The sequence below is a fragment of the Lycorma delicatula genome, chromosome 7 (assembly GCF_047948215.1).
Source record: "Lycorma delicatula isolate Av1 chromosome 7, ASM4794821v1, whole genome shotgun sequence".
In the NCBI taxonomy this organism is placed as follows: Eukaryota; Metazoa; Arthropoda; class Insecta; order Hemiptera; family Fulgoridae; genus Lycorma; species Lycorma delicatula.
In genome coordinates, this window is record NC_134461.1 from 143,649,044 (window position 1) to 143,671,504 (window position 22,461).

The following is a 22,461-nucleotide window of genomic DNA, read 5'->3' on the forward strand; positions in this document are numbered from 1 at the left end:
TGTAGTTTTCTTAGTTCTTGTTTACAGTTTAATCGGAAGAATATTATTTTAATCGTGATTAAAACTAAACTGCTTTAATTTTCAGATCTTTGATTAAACTAAAATTTTAGTTTACATTTGAGTATTATTGACTACAACGGAAACATATGAGCATTGTTGCATGTTCCACATCATTCGAAGTTTCAACTGCGAGCTGTGTTGTCGTATGTGAATATAGGTGTTAAGGTTGCTGGTTATGGCTAAAATTGTACCTGGAGAACTTGTCTCTAAGGCAGAAGATGTGGCGGAAGAGGTTAGTTTAATGAATTAAACAATTTTCGTCATGATTATTGCATAAATTTTCTAATTTTTGTTTTAAATGTCATTGAATACAAGGCCGATACCTGGTACACAAAACTTGCCAACAAGATATATCATATGTCAAAACCTGTTTTTACTTTATTATTACCTGATAATCGTAATACATTCGTTAAAATTAAACATGTAGATGATTTCGTTGTATTTTGAAAGTGTTAAGTAATTATTTTGTGTTAAATTCGTGTATTTGGGTTATATGTGAAACTTAATGTTTGGTTTTGTTTATTTTAGGTTTACAAAAGGTCTAGACTTTTCTTACCTACACTTGCTCGAGCCTGCCTTATTTCAACATTTCTTGAAGATGGAATACGAATGTGGGTTCAGTGGACACAACAAAGTGAATATATGGACATGTCGTGGGGTTGTGGTAGATTCCTAGCAACTGTTTTTGTATTAGTAAACTTAATTGGTCAGCTAGGAGGTTGTGTTATGGTTTTAACACAGAAGAAAGTTCCAATTGCTTGTGGTGTTCTATTTTTCATAGTAATATTACAGGTGAATACTTAAATTATTCTGTAATATATTAGTTGTGAATATTAGTCATAATAGTTTCTTATATTACAGGAAATAGTTTATGTAATGCATAAAGTATTTAGTTTTCAATGTTAAGTGAACTCAGAGTGTGCTTATATGTTATTTCTTTTTTTTTTTTTTTGTAATGAAAACATAATTTTGCATTCTTCTAGTTGCATACTTTAGTAACACTACGTTAATACAAATTGTACGCAGATTAAAACAGTCTATCATTGAATTATATTGATTGTCAGCACACATTACATTCATTTTAATGCAATGTTATCTGATTAACCTACAATCATTAGCTAAAATTTTAACCTGATTAATTGTCTATTGCACTTTTTGTTGTACAAAATTTGATGTAGAGTTATTTGGTAGGTTTGCCGAGTTGAAGAATGAAATATGTAGATAAACACTTGTTATTTTAAATGGGAAATTTGATTAGTTTTTAACTACTTGGTTATGATTTTTTTATTATATATATAATATACATATGTGAAAAAAATGTATCCTATCCCTTTTTATATTTGTACGTATTTTATGCTTACTCATTACCTAGAAAGGAAAAATAACAAAATAGTACAGTTTTTAATTACTATCCCTTGTTTATCATAAATATTTTAATTATTACTTTTTTAACTTGGAATCAGTAGTATGATATTAATTATTGTAAAGAATTTTAAATTGCAATTGGCAAATATAAAATGAATAGGTTATGTTTTCTGATAAATGAGATGTTAAATGAAAATGACACAGTGGAGACTTGCTAACCTCAAATTCACCTTGGTGGTGTATATTATTACAATAGGTATCAGTTTACACCATATAAAGTTTTCATATTGCAAAGTTTAATGTCATTGCATTAAACTCATGCAGTATTGATTATTATGTAAACTTGCTGACCAATCTAAAAAAATTTAAAGTGATAAAATTTGTAAATTATTTATTCTCTTGTTGAGTAATATTGTATAACAGTGTCAGTTACGTTCTAGAGACATTAGTAATCCAACTCAAGGATCTTCTTTAAATAATTTGTGTAATTTTTATTGATATCCATCTTGGATTTATTTCACAATGATAATATATTCATTATGTTACATATATCTAACCCATTTCCATTCAAGCTTTAATGTTATATCCATAGTAAATTACAGTCCCACTGTTAATAATTGCATCATATTAAAATAATCTGTTCTAAAATTAAACAATTATCTTGCTGAAAATTTAAAACCACATTTGAAAACTATTAAAAGCAAAATTTTACTGCAGATTTCTCCTTTTTTGGCATAATTTAATTTTCATGCTAAATTACGATTTGTTTCATATTAATCTCTGGCTCATTAATATTTCTGTGGTACTGTTTGATGGCGAAAAACTTTCTGTAATTTCTCTTTATATCACAATGTAATGTAGGTGAGATCGCGCACAAAGTATAATAATTCCATTTTGTCATTAAGACATTGACTCAAATTCTTCAGCTTAGCAATTTGTATCATTGTATGAATCTAAATAATGAAATAAATTAAAAAACTGGGTAGATTTGATACAGCATTCATGTATATTACAGATTGATTTCAACCCCCAATTATATTGTTACAAGGGAATGATGGAAATTAGAATCGGTTGATATTTTAATATTATTAAAGTTTCAATCAAATTCTCACTCATAAGAACTAGACTGGTGGGTTATGAGTGCACCTGTTGATAATTCATATAATTTAAAAATGATTACTGTTTATTATGATTACCACTCTAAAATTCACCAAGGTGTTCAAACAACCAGTACGTATAAATTAATTACACATATGAAGCGTTATCTATAACAACTAATATGTAACTGATTTTCTGTTCAAGCCCATAAAACTTAATGATGTAGATATGCCATGGTCACTTGTCATATTCTTTGTGCTGGCTGGCACACTTGTTTACACGATATTTAGTATGAAGTGGTTTTGCTTGTTTTATTGCAAGTATGGTATAACAAAGAAAATAAACAAAATATTGTATTTGATTTTCATAAAATTTATTAAAAAAAGACATTTTTTTTCTTTTTATTGTGATGGATTTTCATCAAGTAACTGTTTTATCCATCAATTATGTTATAACATGATTTGGAAAAAATTAATTAAAAGTAATAGTGACATATACATAAAAAGCAGTCTTATAAAATTTACAAAGACATTAACTGTAATTTGCAAATTATTACATTATATATTTAAACAATAAAAGTTTAAGAAACAATCAAAATTTGGCCATGCAGGGTAAACAAAAACGAGTACAAGGTTTAAAATTATCTTTTAACTTTGACCTGCAATAATGAATCGCAAATAGAGATAACTCTTAAGATAACTTATAAGAGTAACTCTTACACTTTCTTCCCTTAAGTGTTCATTGTAGCATCAAACCAACAGCAGAGATTTTCCCATACTTTAATTAGCAGGTCTGGAGTAATAGAAGTTTCAAAAACTTGCCTCAAATTGGGTAGATCAGTAGTTAGCAAAAACAAAACTAGATCCTTTATGAAATCCCAAAGGAAAAAATTATGTAGGATCAGATCTTAGAGCTTACAGCAAACAAGCTCTGTCATCAGGCTGTGCCAACCAATCTGGCAGTTGGGGTGCAGAGTTGTGCCAGTAAGGAGGCACACCATGTTGTTAACTAGGCATACATAGCCTTTTTTTTTCTTTTTCCTGTTTAGCATCTGGTAACTACCGTTTAGATAATTCTTCAGAGGATGAATGAGGATGATATGTATGAGTGTAAATGAAGTGTAGTCTTGTACATTCTTAGTTCGACCATTCCTGAGATGTGTGGTTAATTGAAACCCAACCACCAAAGAACAACACCGGAATCCACGATCTAGTATTCAAATCCGTGTAAAAATAACTGGCTTTACTAGGACTTGAACGCTGTAACTCTCGACTTCCAAATCAGCTGATTTGGGAAGATGCGTTAACCACTAGACCAACCCGGTGGGTCAGGCACACTAGCCTACTCTGTGACAACTGTAAACAGTAAAGATACATATATAAAATTTTAAAATATCCACACTTTTATCTCTTAAATTACTAATCTATGGCTGCCCTTCCTAATAGTTTTTTTTTTTGGAAATGAAGGAAAGACTCTATGTTCAGCATTTTCTTAAGATACCCTTGAGCATCCTTATACTCTTCCCTTTACACAGACATCAGAATGTTATTGTCACTTAAAGGATCACAATTGAACTTTCTATAGAATGCATGTTGAACAATAACTTCAGATTCACATTTAGCAAACTATAAAACCCACAGAGTGCTTTCTGTTCAGAAGTGCTATCTTTTCTATTGCTGCAGTCAAGTGAAAGATAGAGATCAATTTTTGGCAAATGTGCTTAACTAAAACGTCTTTTACTTTTGATTATATCAATACTTAAATCAATACTCCACACCCAGTATATTAAATGTGTTTTAGTCACTTTATAAGGGCGATTAATAACAGCATGATCTGCCCATGACATAAGGATTTCATTACAGTTTTAAAAAGATGTTATGAAAGCTTACACTTCAGTACGTATAAAATGAGTCATGATAATATTTTTATTTAATAAATTTGAAATTCATCCATAATCTAGAAGATTGATTTCCCAAACACAGAAGCTTGTCTGATAAAATTTTAGTATTACTTGTAACTCTTACTTATATAAATTACTTACATTTATTTCAGACTCTGGCGTATAGCATTTTATGGGATGTCCAGTTCTTATTAAGAAATTTGGCACTGATTGGTGCTCTGCTGTTAGTATTAGCTGAAAGTAGAGTAGAAGCACGCAGTCTTTTTGCTGGAGTCCCTTCACTTGGTAATTAATTTTGCTGATTATATTTATGATTTAAGTTGTTTAATAACTGCTATTAGAAAAATATTTAATTAAAATATACATCCTAGCAATAAAATAACTGTACTACTGTTTGTTGAAATTAATTTTAAGTTTTTCATGTACTGCTTTTTCTTTTGTATAGACTCTGTTGAGTACTTTTGCAGCTATCTTTACTTCTTCAGAACAGATCCTGTGATACATTTATTAAAACTTTAAAATTGTGTTTGCTATGTCAGTCATAAAAATAAATTTAAATTAATTTTATTCATCTGTGAAACATAAAAAAGGAAAAAAGTGAATGAAAAATTTAATCTTTTTTTAATTACACTATTGCTAGGTTGTAATTTGTTAAACTATTCATAATGATAATTTCTAATTTTACTTACTTTCATATGCTTTTTGTTTTCTATTTTATGACAACACTTATTTACATTAAACACTACTTACTACTTTCATACAATTTACAGTGCATATGTTGCATGTATTTATTTTTTATTTTTTTAATAGTAGAATGCTTAGTCACTGTTATAAAATATTTGTGGAGAAAATAAAATGCCCACCCAGAATAATTTGGGTGGTTATTTTAGCCAATGGTGTGTACACTATACATAATTTACTTGTATATACTCCTCCTACCTTAGTGTTACACTTAATACAAATACTGAATCGTGGTTAAACTATTCAATATTCAGTTTTCTTTCATCTACTCATTTGTTCCATCATATGCTTGGGCCACAGCAACAGTTTCATATAATTCAATAGATTATTGTGGTTGTTAATTATTCAGGTCTGAGAGTTTGTGTTAGTTTTTTCCGTACTTATTGTGACAATAGAATTTAATTTTTTTATATAATTTAATGCTGGTGATAAACTGGGAAGAATATTACTTCTTCACAGCTTACCATGTCTTACCACCATGTACTACAATGTCTTACCACTTACATGGTAAGACGAGGTAGTGTGAAACAGGCAGGCAAACTATAAGAGTCTGGCATAGCAGATACTAGCATTCAGCTGTAGGGGAGTACAAAACTATTATATTTTTTCTTGCAAAGTATGAAGACAATGAGGAAAACATCATGAATTTCTGAAGTTAATCTGAGGGTTCTCAAATATATTATAAGAATGAAATATCTTCATATCAATGAAAGACTACCATATCCCAAAAACTTCCTTCAGGTTTCTTTTTGAAAAGTTGTGAATTGTCTATGATATATTATTGAATTTCAATATAAAAAAAAAAGAAAAGATTATCCATTAATATAAACCAATAACAGAGAGGGACATTGATTTAGTTTTATGTAAATATTGTACTATTGAAGAAAATGTGTAAAAGAACTTTGCAAGAAGACAATTGATAATAGAAGGCAAAATAATAGTTTTTAACATCACGATTGCCTAAGAAATACAATAATGAACCTCTGTGTGCAAGTGTTAATCAAGTGTTATTCCAAGAAACTCGTTATTCCAAGTAACTCCTTATTCCAAGTTTTTTTTACAAACTTTTGATATTAGTGACTGTAAACCTTGTAAAGTTAAAGAAATAATAAATGGCTGTGTAAACAAAACCATAAACCAACACCAACAGAAAAAAGAATCCAGCTTTTTACTGTAGAAATTTTTGTATGCTGGGTTTCCATAGCTTGTAAAAGTATTTCAGAACACATTGTAAAAGAAATGCTGCGTTTTAACTGCTCAAGACACAACTAATGGACATATTTCAGAATGTCTGAAGATTAATAAAAGTGATTACAAGAATGGATTTAATTATAAAATGGTTCATTTCTTCTAAATGTAAGCATTATTTTGTGAACAAGTAAAGCAACTTTTATGCCAGCATTATTTATTTAAATATGTACTAATTTATAACAGTATTAGTATAAGAGACGAATATGCATGTAAGTACAAGAATTTGTGATAATGAATTTAGAAAAATAATTAATTTTTTTTTCAAAATTACTTATTCCGTCAATCTTTTTTAATATGTGTTTTTTTATATGCAGAAATTGCTTTATTAGATTTCAGGAATTATTCAAATAAGACATGTTTTCATTTGTCAGGATCAAGTTACAAAGGGAGTGCTGATGAAATAGTTACTTTAAAATCTGGCATCACTTACAAAATGTTTTAATCATTAATACCCTCAAAATTGTATTGAATTTTCAGACTGTTGAAATTGTTTTTAATTTTTAATTTGTTCATTGCAAAGCATGCTTTAAGTGATGAATTAAGTTATTTTGCTACATTACTTGGCAGTAATATGGTTAATCATTCATACTATCAGTAGAGTTGGGACTTATTTACATCCACTACACTCTACTACAGTTTATTCAAAAATAAATTGTGGTACACTATATTTGAAGATTGCTAAAGTTTTTGTGTATAAAACCAATGTGGCAAATACAGAGACCTGATAAATGATTAGTAGGAAAAATGCTATTGATTAAAAAGTGATAATGATTTTATAAAAAGAAATCTTTATTGTAAGGTGTTTTAAAACTAATTTATCATTTAACTATTACTCCCAATTTTCCAGATGTCTGCAGAATGTCTGGAGCAGCCTATTTCAACTGAAACTTGAGGAAAAATGTACATTCCTTATGGGCTTACCTGTACACAGCAGTACCAAATCTTTAACGAATGCAGCATTAGCTGTCAACATTGGTTGGCTGCATCTCTTGCTAATCATATATCTCTGTGGATCACAGAAAAGGTTCAGTTCTCTACACCCATTGGCATTTTCAATTACCAACTAAGTCCAGCATGCACACTGTATGCTTGCCTGAAGGAACACATGAACTTGCGTTCCATGCTTCAGTTGGATTCAGTGCTAACACAGTGTATTATGACTTTGTTCGGTTATCAATGCGACTGCAGACAGCCAAACCTTAGTTCTGTGTATTTTACTGTTATATCACATGAGCCAAAGCGGCTCCAATGAGCAGTTAACCACAGGAATCTTAACACAGAACAAAGGAAAACAAAAATTCATGCTGAAACACTTAGTTTTGCATATAATTTCTGCCTCTTTTAAGTTTGTAGGTTTTTGAGGTGTGTTATATTACTTCGAGTTCCAAATAATACATCACTTCAAAAATGTTGTTAATTCTGTGTACTGTTTTTAACTTTACAGAGCTGCTTTTTCACATTTTTAGCTTCTGTTTTTCTTAGTAATCAGAATTGCACTTGCCATAGCTTCAGTAATTTCATTTTTAGCTCACTGGGCTGGTCTAGTGGTTAACTCGTCATTGCAAATCAGCTAATTTTGAAGGCGAGGGTTCAAAGGTTCAAATCCTAGTAAAGGTAGTAGTTAGTTACCTTTATATGGATTTGAATACTAGGTTGTGGAAACTGGTGTTCTTTGGTGGCTGGATTTCATTCAATTAACCACACTTCTCCGGAGTGTTCGATCTGAGATTGCACTTGCACAAGACTACACTTGATTCACATTCATAAATCATCATCCTTATTATTCCTCTGAAGTAATACCTTAAGGTGGTTCCGGAGGCTATTCAGAGAGTAATTTCATCTTCATTCAGTCTCATTTTCTAACTGTTCGTCATTGCACAATAACTAACTGTCTATCAATAGCACAGAGCCTTCAGCTTCTAGTTGTTCCCTTCTGTCATTAAGCTAGATTTGTATTTTTTATTTCTTCATTACACGGATTTGATATTTCATCTTTAAATATTGCTCCAATCTTGTAATAACATTTATTTTCTATGCTTATTTTTTTAATAGTTGAAATTTTATCATGTCCTGCAACTATTGCTATGTTAACTTATTTTAACTTAAAAGTTAAATAAAATTTTTAGTTTGTTAGATATTTTAGTTTATTTTTTATTATAATACCAGAATTCATGATGCCATACATTATAAAGTATTAAGGTAGTTGAGGTATCCCAATTAATAATAGAAGACTACTGTATTTTTCACTAAAGGACAAAAATCAGTGGTAGCAGAAGGAAAGAATAGGATGAATCATTAATTTATCATTTATTTCAAGCACTAATTTGTAGTTTGTTCAGCCAGGACTGTTTGTTGAACTTTCATTGAAGAAGAAAATTACTTTTAATTTCTGCATTATCCTAATGTTCTACTTAGTTCAATATTTAGAATGATGTATTTTCTTTTGGGAGTTAACAAATTATCAAAACAATTCAGAATAAAGAGATTCTTGTAGGTGACCGTTAGATAGAAAAATGATGTTTCACATGCTTTAAAAAAAAAACAGTTTTATTTATATATAAATGAAGATTATTTATTTCCTAATCTTAAATTAAAATTAGCATTATAATCACTATGCCCCTCATTTTTAAAATGGATATTAAAGTTTGCAAAAGTACGAGGGACAATCAGAAAGTAAGTTACACACACCCTTTCTGAAATGAACACATATTTATATGACAATCTTTTTTTTTATATATAACTACATATTTTTATATTTTTTTGAAATAATCACCAAGTTTTTGTAAACACTTTTCATACCTTGTTTTTTTTACCTAGTTTTTCAGTTCCACTCTAATAAAAATTTCATCCAATTCCCTTCACCCATGTAAGGATCACTTTCTTGGGTTCATCATCATTAGCAAAACACTGCCCTCCCAGGTCTTACTTGAGAGGACCAAACAGGTGGTAGTCGCAGGGTGGTAAGTCAGGCGGGTGAGACCACACTTCCCACTTGAATCTTTGCAGTGAAAAAAAATCCCATTGCTTAATCTTACGGGTCTTTGACATTTAATGGCTTTACGCAGTTTTTTAAACTCTCAGTTAGATTCAGCATTGATTGTTGTTCCTCGGGGCATAAATTCACTGTAAACAATTCCCTCAGAATCGAAAAAGACTGTCAGCATAACCTTTCAAACACGTAGGAATGCTTTTACTTTTTTGGCTGCGGCAATTTTTGTCTCCATTCATGTGATGCTCATTTAGTCTCAGAAATGTAATAAAGCATCCAGCTCTCATCCCCTGTGATGCATTTGTTTAAAAAACTGTGGACCAGTCCTGGAATAACGTTAAAGAAGAGAAAGAGCAAATGCAAAAGTTTATGTTTGTGGTTATCAGTTACCAGATGTGGCACCCGTTGTGCACACATCTTAACAGTAACAAAGGTGGTAGTGAATAATCACAAACACTATCATAACTGATGTTAAGTTCACTTGTAATCTCTCTAATTTTAATGCGCCAGTTACTCAAGATCATTTCATTCACGCATTCCACATTACCCATCATGTTTGCAATTCTTCAATGTCTGAAAATTTGGCACCAGTTTTGATCATGGGGCGTGACATTGCATTCTTACTGTATTCAACAATTTGGCAATGAATTTCACAACTGTAATTTTTTGCCCACAAAAATTGGACTACTGAATGCATTTCTATGCTGGACGAAACCTCTAGAGGACACGCCATATTGACAACACTACACATGTACTGAATGTCGTACAGAATTGCTGCTGAGGGAGCAGGAAGATAATAAAACAACCATTGCTGCCATCACAAGACAATTAATATAGCACTTTCAGTTCAAGAACATGGCAAGGGTGTAACGTATTTTTTGATCCACCTCTCATATACAGTGACATTTCAACACTATTTTAGTGTCATTTTATTCTAGTTTTTCTTCCTTAACCCTGTTCTTTGTTTTATATCAGTTTGTCATTTTTGTGGTCATAATAATACTTCACAGAGACCTGTAAAAATGTATGTATACAATAATAGATAAAAATATTTTTAGGGGTTAGGATCTGTTATAAAATTGTTTCAGTAATATTATTTCCAGTTATTTTTATGACCTAAAAATTCTAGTAAAATTTCAACACCCTCTCAATTTTTCTACACTTGTCCAGTTTTTTCATTTTTTCTTTTTGAAAATTGAATCAATTCCCTGTTTATTAAATGCTATGATGATTGTAATATACTATTTCTGAGGTAAGAAAAATACATACGTTTGTAACAGAAATTAACAATCAAGATTCGTAATATTTTGGGAAACCATCAGGAAATCAATAGTTATAATTTTAGCAACATAAAATGCCCATATCCACTATTATTTTGATTCTGTTGTTTATTTTTTTTTAATATATTTATCTCATTGTTATATTATTATATTGACTTCTTTTTTAATTTTAAGAAAATATGTAAATAATTTTTTTTTTAGGTGATAATAAACCAAAAAATTATCTACAGTTAGCTGGGAGATGTTTATTAGCATTCATGTTTATTACACTTATACGTTTTGAAATATCATTCCTTAATGTAAGTTTTTATTATTATTTCTTTTTATTAATAAATTTAAGGAGCATTGAAGTGAAGGAATAATATTAATTATACAAGGTTTGATAAAAAAAATGCAGAATTTTTAAATTTCCCAGGCTGTATAAAGTCCAATTGTCACATTTTTTTTTTGTTGTGTTGGTACACCTGTCCCTAACATATATTTACATCAGTAGCCATATTGGATGCTTAGTTTATTTTGGCTGTCAAAAAGTTTATCTATGTTTTGGCATGGTCAGCAATTTTTAACTTGTGGAAAAAAGCATTAAACCTTGCTTTGAGAAAGGAATAAAGTGCAGTATCACATTGGAAATTTTGAATGTTGCTTTTGGTGTTTCTTCTAAGAATAAAACAAAGTGTTTACAAGTGGTACAAATGTTCCCAAGAGAGTCGTGAATACGTTGAAGGTGACAAACAACCAGGATGTCCCAGCACATCAACTGATGACAACATCGAAAAAGTGAAGAAGAAGATTATGAAAAATTGCATAATCATTATTAAAGAGGTTGATGATGATTTTGGCATATCGTTTGGCTCAATGCCAAGCAATTTTTTCAGATGTTTTGGGCATGAATGTGTGGCAACAAAATTTGTTCCAAAATTGTTGTATTTTGACTAAAAGCAATGCTTAGTGAAAATTGCTCAGGAGTTGCTGAGTGAAGTGAATAATGATGCAGTACTGCTTAAATGGGTTATAACTAACTGGTAATGAAATGTGGATGTATGGGTATGATGTTGAACTAAAGTCTAATCGTCCCATTGGAATCTTTCTAGATCCAAGACCAAAAAAAGCTTGTCAAGTTCGATCAAATGTGAAGGTTCTGACCACTGTGTTGTTCAATGTCAGGGGCATAGCAATGAGTTCTTGCCACCAGAAAGGACTACCACCTGGAAGTTCTACACAATTTGCATGAAACATTTCAAAGAAAACATGTGGATTTGTGGAAAAAATTCATGGCAGTTGCACCACGATAATGCCTGCTCACACTTCACTTCTTTGCAAATTTTTGGCCAAAATAACGCTGTTATGATGCCTCAACCTCCGTATTTGTCAGACATAGCCTCCTGTGACTTCTTCCCCAAAATGAAAAGAACATGAAAGGACAATGTTTTGCCAACATTGAAAAGATAAAGATGGAATTGCTGAAGGAGCTAAATACCATATTGAACACTGCATTCCAGAGGGGTTTTGAAGATCAGAAAAAGTGTTTGTACAAATGTATTGTATCTGAAGGGAGTATACTTTGAAAGTGACAAAATCAATATTGATGAATAAATAAAGATCTTTGAGAAAAACTAAAATTCTGTATATATTTTTTTTAATCAAATGCCTTGTAGTTGTTATAATTTTTGTTTTCATCCTTATGTAAGGGAAGTACTTTACAGATGGATCATGGCAATATTATCAATAAAACTATTAAAATGCAAATATTTTTAACTTGTGTCAATTATTTTTTATAAATAAATTGAAAATGTAGAATTTGAATTAAACAAATGCTCTTTGATGCCACTACAACTTAAAAAAATTAACTGTTCACATGCCTGTGCAGAGATAATTGTCTGTAAGAGACATAAAAGCTGATTGCATTCAATGGATGAGTCATTCCATTAAAATGTATTTCGACAATTAGTATGAACCGTTTACAAGTCAGCATCTTTTCTTTCAAATAACCCTAGTTTTTATAATACCTACATGTAATTGATTGTGATATTACACTGTTGTAGCTATTTCTCATGTACCTTCATATCTGAATTCCTTTGTTAAAAAATTGCATGTTTTTCTTTTTAAAGCAATTTTTTTTTTAATTTTTAAAAGAAAATTTATTTCATTTTCTGCCATTATACAGTTATAACTGCCTATTAAGATATATTATTTATAATACTAATTATACTGATAATTTATTCAATGCAAGTAAAATAGTAGAATAAATGTTGTAATGTTAAGAAATTCAGAAAAAGATGGTAAAGTTTTAAGTTAGGGTACTAATTAAAAAAAAAGTTATCATTGCAAGGATAAGTAAATAAAAAGAGATATTTATCCCTTTTCTTTTATGACCACATAAAATAATTCAGTCACACATTTTTAATAATTTTTAAGAAGTTATTAAAACAAGGAGTCTTAGATTGATCTGTAAACTAGAATTCCTGTGGGCAATATTTTTTAAAGTTTTTGGTGAAATTATTTTACCCCCCTTGCAAATAAAATGGTTTTGCAACAACTGGAACAGCTCTAGAAAATTGAAAGAATGGATGTGACAAAAATAAAATGTGAAAAGCTGAAACTATAATAATCTTGAGAAATTTAAAAATTGTAAAATATAGTAGATTGCTAGTTCCCCAAATCTAAAAACCTGGATTTCCAAAGTTAAAAAAAAATTATAAAATGTTCAACATTGAAGAAAATAATTTTAAATTGCATAATTAAAAAAAAAGGCTGAGGAAATGATAAAAAATATCATATTTACCAAATGTTTATTAAAATAAGTTGATACATACAGCATGTAAAGGCACACCTGTCTTTAAATGCAAGTATATATGATTCTGCAAGCAAAATGTTAAACTGACAGTATCTATATATATATATATCCTCCTTTCCATTTCACTATAAATCTTATTAATTTTAATAGTCTGTTTCTAGTCATTTATAGATATTTTAATCGATGTCATGCAATATATAATTGAATTAGCAGTTAAGTATATTTAAATCAGTGCCAACTGTGCTTGGGACTCGCATGGCATTACCATTTTATTTTGTTTAATTGTGAGCTAACTTTCTACACCTGTAATCGACTAAATACCATCTTTAATGTAATTTATGTTAAATCATTGCTTTTTGATATACTACTGATTAAACATTGATGAGAAGTAGGTGCTAGATAATAGAGAGAAATAAAGTTTCATAAAGAAACTGGTTTTTTGTTTAAAGAAAAGAAAAACAGAATAATATTAATTACATGTAGGCCTTAATTTACTTTATTTTTTAAATCTATCTTGTCTTAACATCCAATATGTTATTCTCTTGGAAAAAAAATGCTGTTTCATAATGAATTAATTGTTTATTCCATCTAACTTGTCTGGTTATCTCGAATCGATAAGCCCCATTATTTCAGATAACTGGAAATCCTCCTGCATTAAATAAACCACAATTTTTTTTATTTCTAGTACTAAATTATTCTCATTTCATAACTTACTGTCAATTTAGATAAGATCTGATTTATCCAATATCACAGCATAGATCTCTCAATTAATTAAATTACTGTACTGAAAATTAAAATTTTCCTTAATTTTTGTCTTCAGGAATTATGTTAACATAATGAGTAAATGAGTGTTTGGTTAATTTAAGTTTAAAAGTAGAATAAAGTTTGTTATAAACTAAATTGCTTTGGTGATTGTTCACTTTTTTATATTTACAGATTTTACAAGATATTTTAGGATCAGTGTTAATGGTACTTGTAACTATTGGTTATAAAACCAAATTGAGTGCTCTAATATTAGTTGTCTTTTTAACAACTTTAAATTTTTATTATAATTGCTGGTGGCAAATTCCTGAACATAAACCACTCAGAGACTTCCTTAAATATGATTTCTTCCAGGTAAGTTTTAATTTTGTTATAATTAGAAACTATGTTCTCTCTTAGTACCTCTCGTTTAACATAATTGATGGTATTTTTTGTTTACCACTAACTAGTTACTTCCTATCACTGTCGAACTTAAAACTCAATGACTCATTTGGTTATAAATGGAAAATAATACGGTTTTTATTTTCTATTTACTGTTCTCTTAACCTACACATTCAAATTCAGTTTCTGAAATTGTGCCAAGTAAATAAAAGAGCAGTACCATTTTTGACATTTTTTATAATATATAACTATCACTCCTAATTACCCTTGTCTAATTTAGGGTATATCTTAATTTTATCATTATTCAATTAATGCCAGTTAATTAGGAATGGTTTGTTTGATAATAAAAAAACTTGATAAAGTGTTTGCAATAATGAAAAATCATTAATGTCCATTTCAATCAATAATGAAAAAAATGTTTAGATTTTTCTTTTGTGTATTTCACACTGGCATAAAGTTGAGATAAAAAATATACAGGGCAATTCTAAATGATGGACTCAATTTAGTAATTCTATATTTCCTGAATTATAAATTATATCTGACTGATCTATGTAGTAGTTGAGAGAGTAGGTCTGAAAGTTTAAAATAACATTGCTAGAGTGCATGTATTTTTGTAAACAACCACTAGCATACTTGTACCACCATTACATGTCAGTTGTAAGGTTTTCTGTGTTCTTGAGTATGGTAAATCTGTCAGCAACTGCAGTGCAGCATACATCTAATCTCAGATTTAACTTTAGTAACTCAGTAACACAAGAGATTCTTCGTAACGTGTGGGACAAGTTCAGACTCCGCTTAGATGTGTGCTGTGCAGCCATAGGAAACCACATTGAACATTTATGAATTGAATCTGAACTTTATTATGAGCATTATCAGATGTAATTTCCTTCACATTTGTCATTACTTTGTAATTTGGAATACAAGAGTGAGTTATTCTGCACTTATCTTTGCCCCAGTTTATCAAGAGAAAATTTGAAAATGAAGTGAAGTAATTGTGTTAGTCAATCCTGGCCAACCCAAATTGCACCATGAGCTGCATTGATGACCTAAAATTTTCCAAGGACCACATAAATAAGAATAATTGCAATTTTTTTCAAAATCTGGCTTTATAACACAAATTTAGTGCTTATTGAGATTTTTTTGTTTTGTAAGTGAATAATTTGAATGCAAGAGATAAACTGAAAGTGTTCTGTCAGTTATGGAAAGAAAATACCCACTGAACCAACAACAAAATATGTATTTGTATGATAATAAACATAAAATAAAAATAGTCATAAAAATCAAACAATATTTTGAATTTTATTTTAAATAAGAAACAAATATCAATGCGGGGGGCTATTTCTTTCAGTATAATACTTGAGTTTCTTTTCGCTTACTTAATCTTTCTAAATTTAAAGTTGCATACTTTAACTGGTTTTCCTGAATTATGTTTGTTATTGACGCTTTATTTTTGTTTTTGTTACATTTTATTTCAGAAGAAAAGCTTCACATAAGTATGTAGATTGAAAGGCACTAACTATTATTTTTGGTAAAACAACTGATTAAAAAAGGTTTTTTGCTATTATGTACTTGCCATAAAATTCTATTTTTGGAATTGTAGGATATATATTGTTTAGTTCACTATCACATTGTAGGTTGATTAATTCCATGTGTAGGGTTTCTGAAACTGTGAAAACATGAACACCAAATGGAGAGCTGAACATCGTGGATGTTTTCACATAATTTTCCAGCTCTGGAAAGCAACAATTAAAGGCTGTTATAAATTTTCTCATTTTGTAAGCAAATTTTGAATGATTACGTTGCCGTTCTTTAGCAATGGAAATGTTGTGCATTATGATTTTTAAATTGGTTCTCCAACAATAATAATTTAATTTGGAATGCTTTAATGAAATTACAAGCATCAGTAATTACATTATTCTGACCCTGAAACTCTCCATATTTAACTGATTCAATTTCTGTAATCTCTACCAAGAAACATACATCTTGCAACCACTCTTCATTTCTTAATTTGGCAACAGGCACATTCTCCTTAGTCTTAAAAAATTAAATTTCTTTCCATAACTCAAAAAATCATCTCAACTATCTAAAACTGGTAAAATAAATTCTACATTGCCAATTTAAGGCATAACTTAATTTCTCCTTCAAATTCACTGACAATCAACTTACAGCTGTAAAATGTAAAATGTAAGCCATTACCAGACAACATTTTTTATGGTTAGGATTGCATCTTCAACTTTTTTAGTATCATTCAAGCTTGCAGGATTTAACAATCTTTGTGTAACCTGTAACATCACAAATAAATACTGCGAGCTGTAAAATGTCTGAAATATTTGTGCTTTAATCTAAAGCTAAAGAATATGCTATAAAATCGTTTAATATTGTAAGGCAAATTTAAAACTATTTCTTATGAAATATTATTAATGCAGAAAGTTCTTGTTTTACATGACAGACTTATATTTGAATATCCTTTACAATGGCTTGCTTGTTTACTAATTCCCCTTCCAAAAATGGCTTCATTTTTTTTTTTCAATTGGTAATCTAACAGAATAACCTGCTTTAACAATATTTAAAAATGAAAGTTGTAACAATGAAATTAATGTACTTTGTAAGGCTTTTAATTTAGATTTAAGACTGGGAAGCTTTATTTTCTCACTTCCACATCAAATTTCAAATAGCTGCTATGTTTACTTTCATGATGTCATTTAACGTTGGATTCTTTAAAAGCAGCTACTGTTCTTTACAAATTAAACATGATAATGTGGAATTATGCTTTATGAAGAAATAATCATCTTTCCAACAATCACCTAATTTTTTTTCATCTAGTTTTCTTTTCTTTGAATTCATGCTTCACAGCTAAAAAATAAATGAACTAATTAATAATATATCACTAAAATAAGTGCACCTAAACAAAGTTCCAAAAGGATTACCTTACCTCGCTTTGAAACACTTGTCTTATTTAAATAATATTAGTTCACTGCACATCTAGACTGTAGAGTTGTGTAGAGCTACATTACTCTAAACAGACTGCTATACACACAAATCTGAGAACAATGACAGACGAATCTTACAACTTGTGTAACCCTGTTGAAAGTGAGTAGTTAGAAAAATGACATGGGGCGAATTATGGTGTAAACATAAGTCCGTGCTCTGAGAAGCAGACTGAGAACTCAGCAGACATCATTAAGCGTGAAAAATATAAATCAGCAGAATCCATGCATTTCATATTCTTCATGTAATTATAGGAACTTAAAATTCATTCTGAAATCTATTTGTAAAGGTAAATGTGGTGAGGGTAACTAAAGATTACTTTTTATGAAGCAAATTGAGCTACCAACTCAGTTGTAAAGGTAGTATTTTCTAATTTATGTTTATTTTTTCTTAACATTATTTTGTCTCTGAATATTAGCTCAGTTGTCTCTTCCTGAGACACTAAAGCCTTAAAAATTAAAACCACATGGATTATGAATTGAGCATAATTTTGAAAATGAATCAATGATTGGCTATCAGAAACTTGGAACGAAGAGTTAAAAGAAAAACTGAAAGAGTGGCTAATGATGAACCATCTGCTCGCAGATGGGTCAACAAGACAAAAAAAATAGCAGTCCAAGACTCCATAGCAACAAGACTCCATAGCAGTCCTTCAAGGCTCCTCTAATTACATATGCCCATCCATCTCAACATTATTTATGGTATATTTTAACATTATTCATCTGTGGTAAATATACCGTGCAATATATTTTACAGTAAGTAGTGCATTACTGAAACTTTTGTTTACAAAGCTTCAAATGCCAATTGCTTTTCGTGCAGAAATTTAAGAGCAATTTCAGAAGAGATACAGAGTTCATTCTTTAAAAGACAGCCTCACTATTTCTGGAATTAGTGACATGTGGAAGTGAATCACATAAAACTCTTTAAAATGTTCAGTATAATCCCTCTATGGAAGTGGGAGTGTGCAATGAGCCCTGTAGATTTTTGGGATTGCTGTGAAGTTTTAAGTTCCACAAGATTGAGGATCTTTTTTTGTGGCTTTTTTAGGGTACTTCTCTGTGGCTTTGAGTAGAGAAAAATGACTTGTGGAAAAATAAGTTGTTGTGGAAGGGGAAAAGAAAGTGAAATGCTAATAACCATGGGTTACTTAGTCAATACTTGCTTAGTTGTACATTTAAAAATAAAAATCGAATATTATTACGAAACAAAACAATCATTAATCACACTTGAATAAATTTTTATAGTTGATTTGCGTCTGTGTTAACAGGTGTCTGATCATTCATAGTAATGCTAGTTCTGAATATAATACATTCAATATCACTTGTCATTGTTTACAGACTTAGACACTTTTATTTTTCTTATTAGTGTATATGTGTGTATCTGTTTACTTAATATGTTCAAATATGTCGCACATGCACACATGTACTGCCAAAAAATAAGCTGTATATTGATTCAGTTGTATTAAAAACCAGGAATTTACATCGTGATTAGTATAATTTACTGATATGTAATTGCTTGAAAATTTTTAATTTTCAAATTGTTAAATTCTTACATTTTGTCTACGAATAGACTAAGAGCAATTTGATCTACCTTTCTGTTATATTATTTTCTAAACGATAATTTATTTATTTTCTTAGTAAAAAAAAAAAAAAACCATAAGCTCAGGTTACCTACTTGTATACCTTGGAGAAGACTCCAAGGTAGTGTTTTTATTTTACAAATATATTTAGTAAGTGCTGTGATTATGATTAAAAGCACAAATTACCTTTGTACCATTTCTTTTATAAAACATATAAATGTTTTTAAAAATTTTTTGATAAACAAGTTTTGTAGAGATGTATTATTGACCGAGCAAGTTCAAAACAACACCCATTTTAACTCAACCTTTTGGCATTAGTTTGTTCTGAAACAGTTACAGTCAAGCGTGTTTTACAATTTTATGAAAGTAAAGTTACTTTTAGGTGGAACCATGTTTATGTAACAATTATTCATAAAATTGTAAGTTTTAAAAAAGTGGGTCAATATAACTGTAGGGAGAACTACAACTATTTATCATTTGTTGCAATCATCTGGTTGGTGTTTTTGTGTATATTATATGTTTTTATTTATTAATTTCATTATGTATTTTTTGATATAGTTAAAAGTGTTTTAAAGAAGAAAAAATGTTAAGTGGGAGTTCCTCCAAGTCATAGTTTTTCCAGAGAGAACTATGCATACAGTGGTAGTAGTATATTAAAATTTTTTTGGCTTGACATTCCAGAATCAATTTTATTTATTAAATAAAATACTTTACTGTTTTGTTTTAGAACAAAATTTATTTACGTAAAATGAACGAAGCCTATTGTTTACTAGTTACATTTAGGTTATTTTCTTCACATTCATGTACAAATGAATCTATATGTTTATTGATTATTTGATTCCACTATATTGTATTGTATCGTTTTACCTAGTTCAGTTCAACATAATTTCAGTATATTGTATCAAGAATCCATCAATACTGAGTAAGGTGGCACACAGTTTTCTCTACTACTCTTGCTATTTGTAATTAGTAGGAAATATACTGCAGAAATTCTGCATAATAGAAGACTGCCGTAAAAGAAATTTCATTTTTTTTAAATTCCATATTTCTATAAAATTAATCACATGAATATGAATGATCACATTTCCATTTCTGGAATATACCCAAGCCTGTTTTATAAAAAAAATCTTTCTTCAAGATTAGTAGGTTTATTTTACGAATAAATCTATATAAAATATTATAAAGTTGAAATCTGAATTACAATCAACATAAATTATAACATTAATCTCTTTTTTTAACTGGTTTGCTGGATTTCCCCATTCTTTTATTTTAGTGTCAATCTCTTGTTGCTCAGTCTCACCTTATATCTTACATTTTCTTTACCTTCCTATCAGGCTTGTCCATTGTTTTATAAACTTACTCAATATTTGTCTAAACCTCTAAACTACAAAGCTTCTGTTTGTTTTCTGGTTTTCCTGTTGTGAATGATTAGTGCCATAAAGTGTGCTATACTCCATATAAATATTTTTTCAGCATTCTGGTTTTAATTCCACAATCTGTATTTGATAGCACCAGATCTCTTTTCTGTCTAAAATATTTCAGGCCTTGTATAGGTTGCTTTTTTGATATTTTTTTTTAGTACATTCTTTGTGTTTTATTACCTGAGTAACAAATTCTTCGACATCTGGTATAAAAGTTTCCTCTATATATAGTATTTAATCTCTCATTAGTTTCCTTCCTGTTTCATTACGGTATTTTTTTTTTTTTTTACATTTAGATTACATTCAGATTAACTTACATACACCCACTGCCACTGTTAGTATAATATCCATACCGTTCATTAATTTTTTTAACTTGCCTAAAATATCAATATTATTATGATTAGTATTTTTGTACTGATACCCGTTTGTGTAGGAACTGTCTAGACTGCAATTAAAAGAATTAGTACGACATTTAGACTTTTGTGCATTTGAGATATCAGTTTGCAATAAATAAGCATGTAACTTTCAGTTATATCCTGTTACCCAGCTATATTCCATCTGGTTTTTTATGTTGTCCTGATAAATTTATGAAAATATTAATCTTGTATATGTTTATGTTGTGATATGTTTAAAATCCTACTATAAAATATCTTCATAATTATTTTTTTCATAATCCTTGTTTTATATATTTTTAGACATTATCCGTAGTGGGTGGACTTCTTATGATCGTTTTACTTGGTCCTGGTGGTGTTTCAATGGATGAACATAAGAAGAAATGGTAGGTAGAATTTATTATTTGTGTGTATCAGATCAGAAAGAATTTAGAAGAGGAAAAAGAAAAATTATTTATATTTAAAAGGAACTGACTGTTAATTCTATTTATACTTAATATTTATTTAAGTTGTTCTGTTTCACATGTTGTAAGTGTTAAAAACATCAAGTACTTTATAATATATCTTTATTACATTGAAGAGCTGCAGAAGAAGAAAGATTGTGTGATACTTTCAGGTTTTAAGTGAACTTTTTTTGGAACAGTTTTTTATATATTTATATTAAAATATACATACACATGTAAAATGATTAAGTTTAATCGCATTAGTTTGTAACAAATTAACTGTTATCAATTTTATTTTGTAGAAAAAAAAATAGTATTTAACTTATCAAAATATTTAAATACGTATATATTTTCTTTAAAGGATATATATACTGCAAAAAGCATGAATAAGTTTTTATTTGAATGAAAAATATGTTTTATTTATATTTTTAATTGATTTTTTTTATAGTACATTTTTCTCAGTAAAAGTTTTTATTTGTTTACAAATGTATATAACTTGTTTTAATTATTACAAAAAAAATAATAAATAAAATATGATCAAGATTTGTTAAATAATTTTTACGCACAATTCTTTTTTTCCCTTTTTTTTAAGAAATATAACTATACTGTCTATATTGTGATTAGTATTGACATTATTAAAAATATTGTAAACTGTGATTTTTTAAAGAAAAAGAATATTTAACATTGCAAAAAAGATTCTCAGTTGAAATGTGAGTTTAATATATAATATTTCTCTTAATGGTTGTTCAGTTTATAATACTGTACTTAAAGTAAAAATGCCTTAATATTCTAACAGTTTATTTGTTTATTGATTTGTTTTTTTGTTTTACAAAAAAAAATTAAAAGTGAATGTATGAGGGACATTCGATAATTAAAGAGATAAATTGATGTAGAGAAAAAACGATTATTCAATGACAATGAAACTTGCATTACTTTTCAGCATAGTCTCCAGAAACATTTAGATACTTATCCACCATTCTGTGAGCTTTCTGATTCTCACAGCGTAGAAGTCTTTAC

At 29.2% G+C, this 22,461-nt stretch overlaps 1 protein-coding gene across 1 annotated transcript; it reads left to right on the plus strand.

The window, feature by feature from the left end:
• The first annotated feature begins 69 nt into the window (after positions 1–69).
• Surf4 (Surfeit locus protein 4) lies at positions 70–21,429 on the plus strand. Its single transcript, XM_075370876.1, has 6 exons — positions 70–292; positions 589–852; positions 4,576–4,708; positions 10,886–10,983; positions 14,415–14,594; positions 21,305–21,429. The coding sequence occupies exons 1-6, from the start codon at positions 236–238 to the stop codon at positions 21,389–21,391; spliced, it is 819 nt and encodes a 272-aa protein (XP_075226991.1). The 5' UTR covers positions 70–235; the 3' UTR covers positions 21,392–21,429.
• Positions 21,430–22,461: the final 1,032 nt, after the last annotated feature.

What these genes read in the sequence shown, in the direction of transcription:
- Surf4 (XM_075370876.1), top strand. Translation starts at nt 236, where the DNA reads ATGGCTAAAATTGTACCTGGAGAACTTGTCTCTAAGGCAGAAGATGTG. An exon ending in CAGAAGATGTGGCGGAAGAG is followed by an intron (nt 293 to 588) that starts GTTAGTTTAATG and finishes TGTTTATTTTAG; the next exon opens with GTTTACAAAAGGTCTAGACT. An exon ending in TTTTCATAGTAATATTACAG is followed by an intron (nt 853 to 4,575) that starts GTGAATACTTAA and finishes CATTTATTTCAG; the next exon opens with ACTCTGGCGTATAGCATTTT.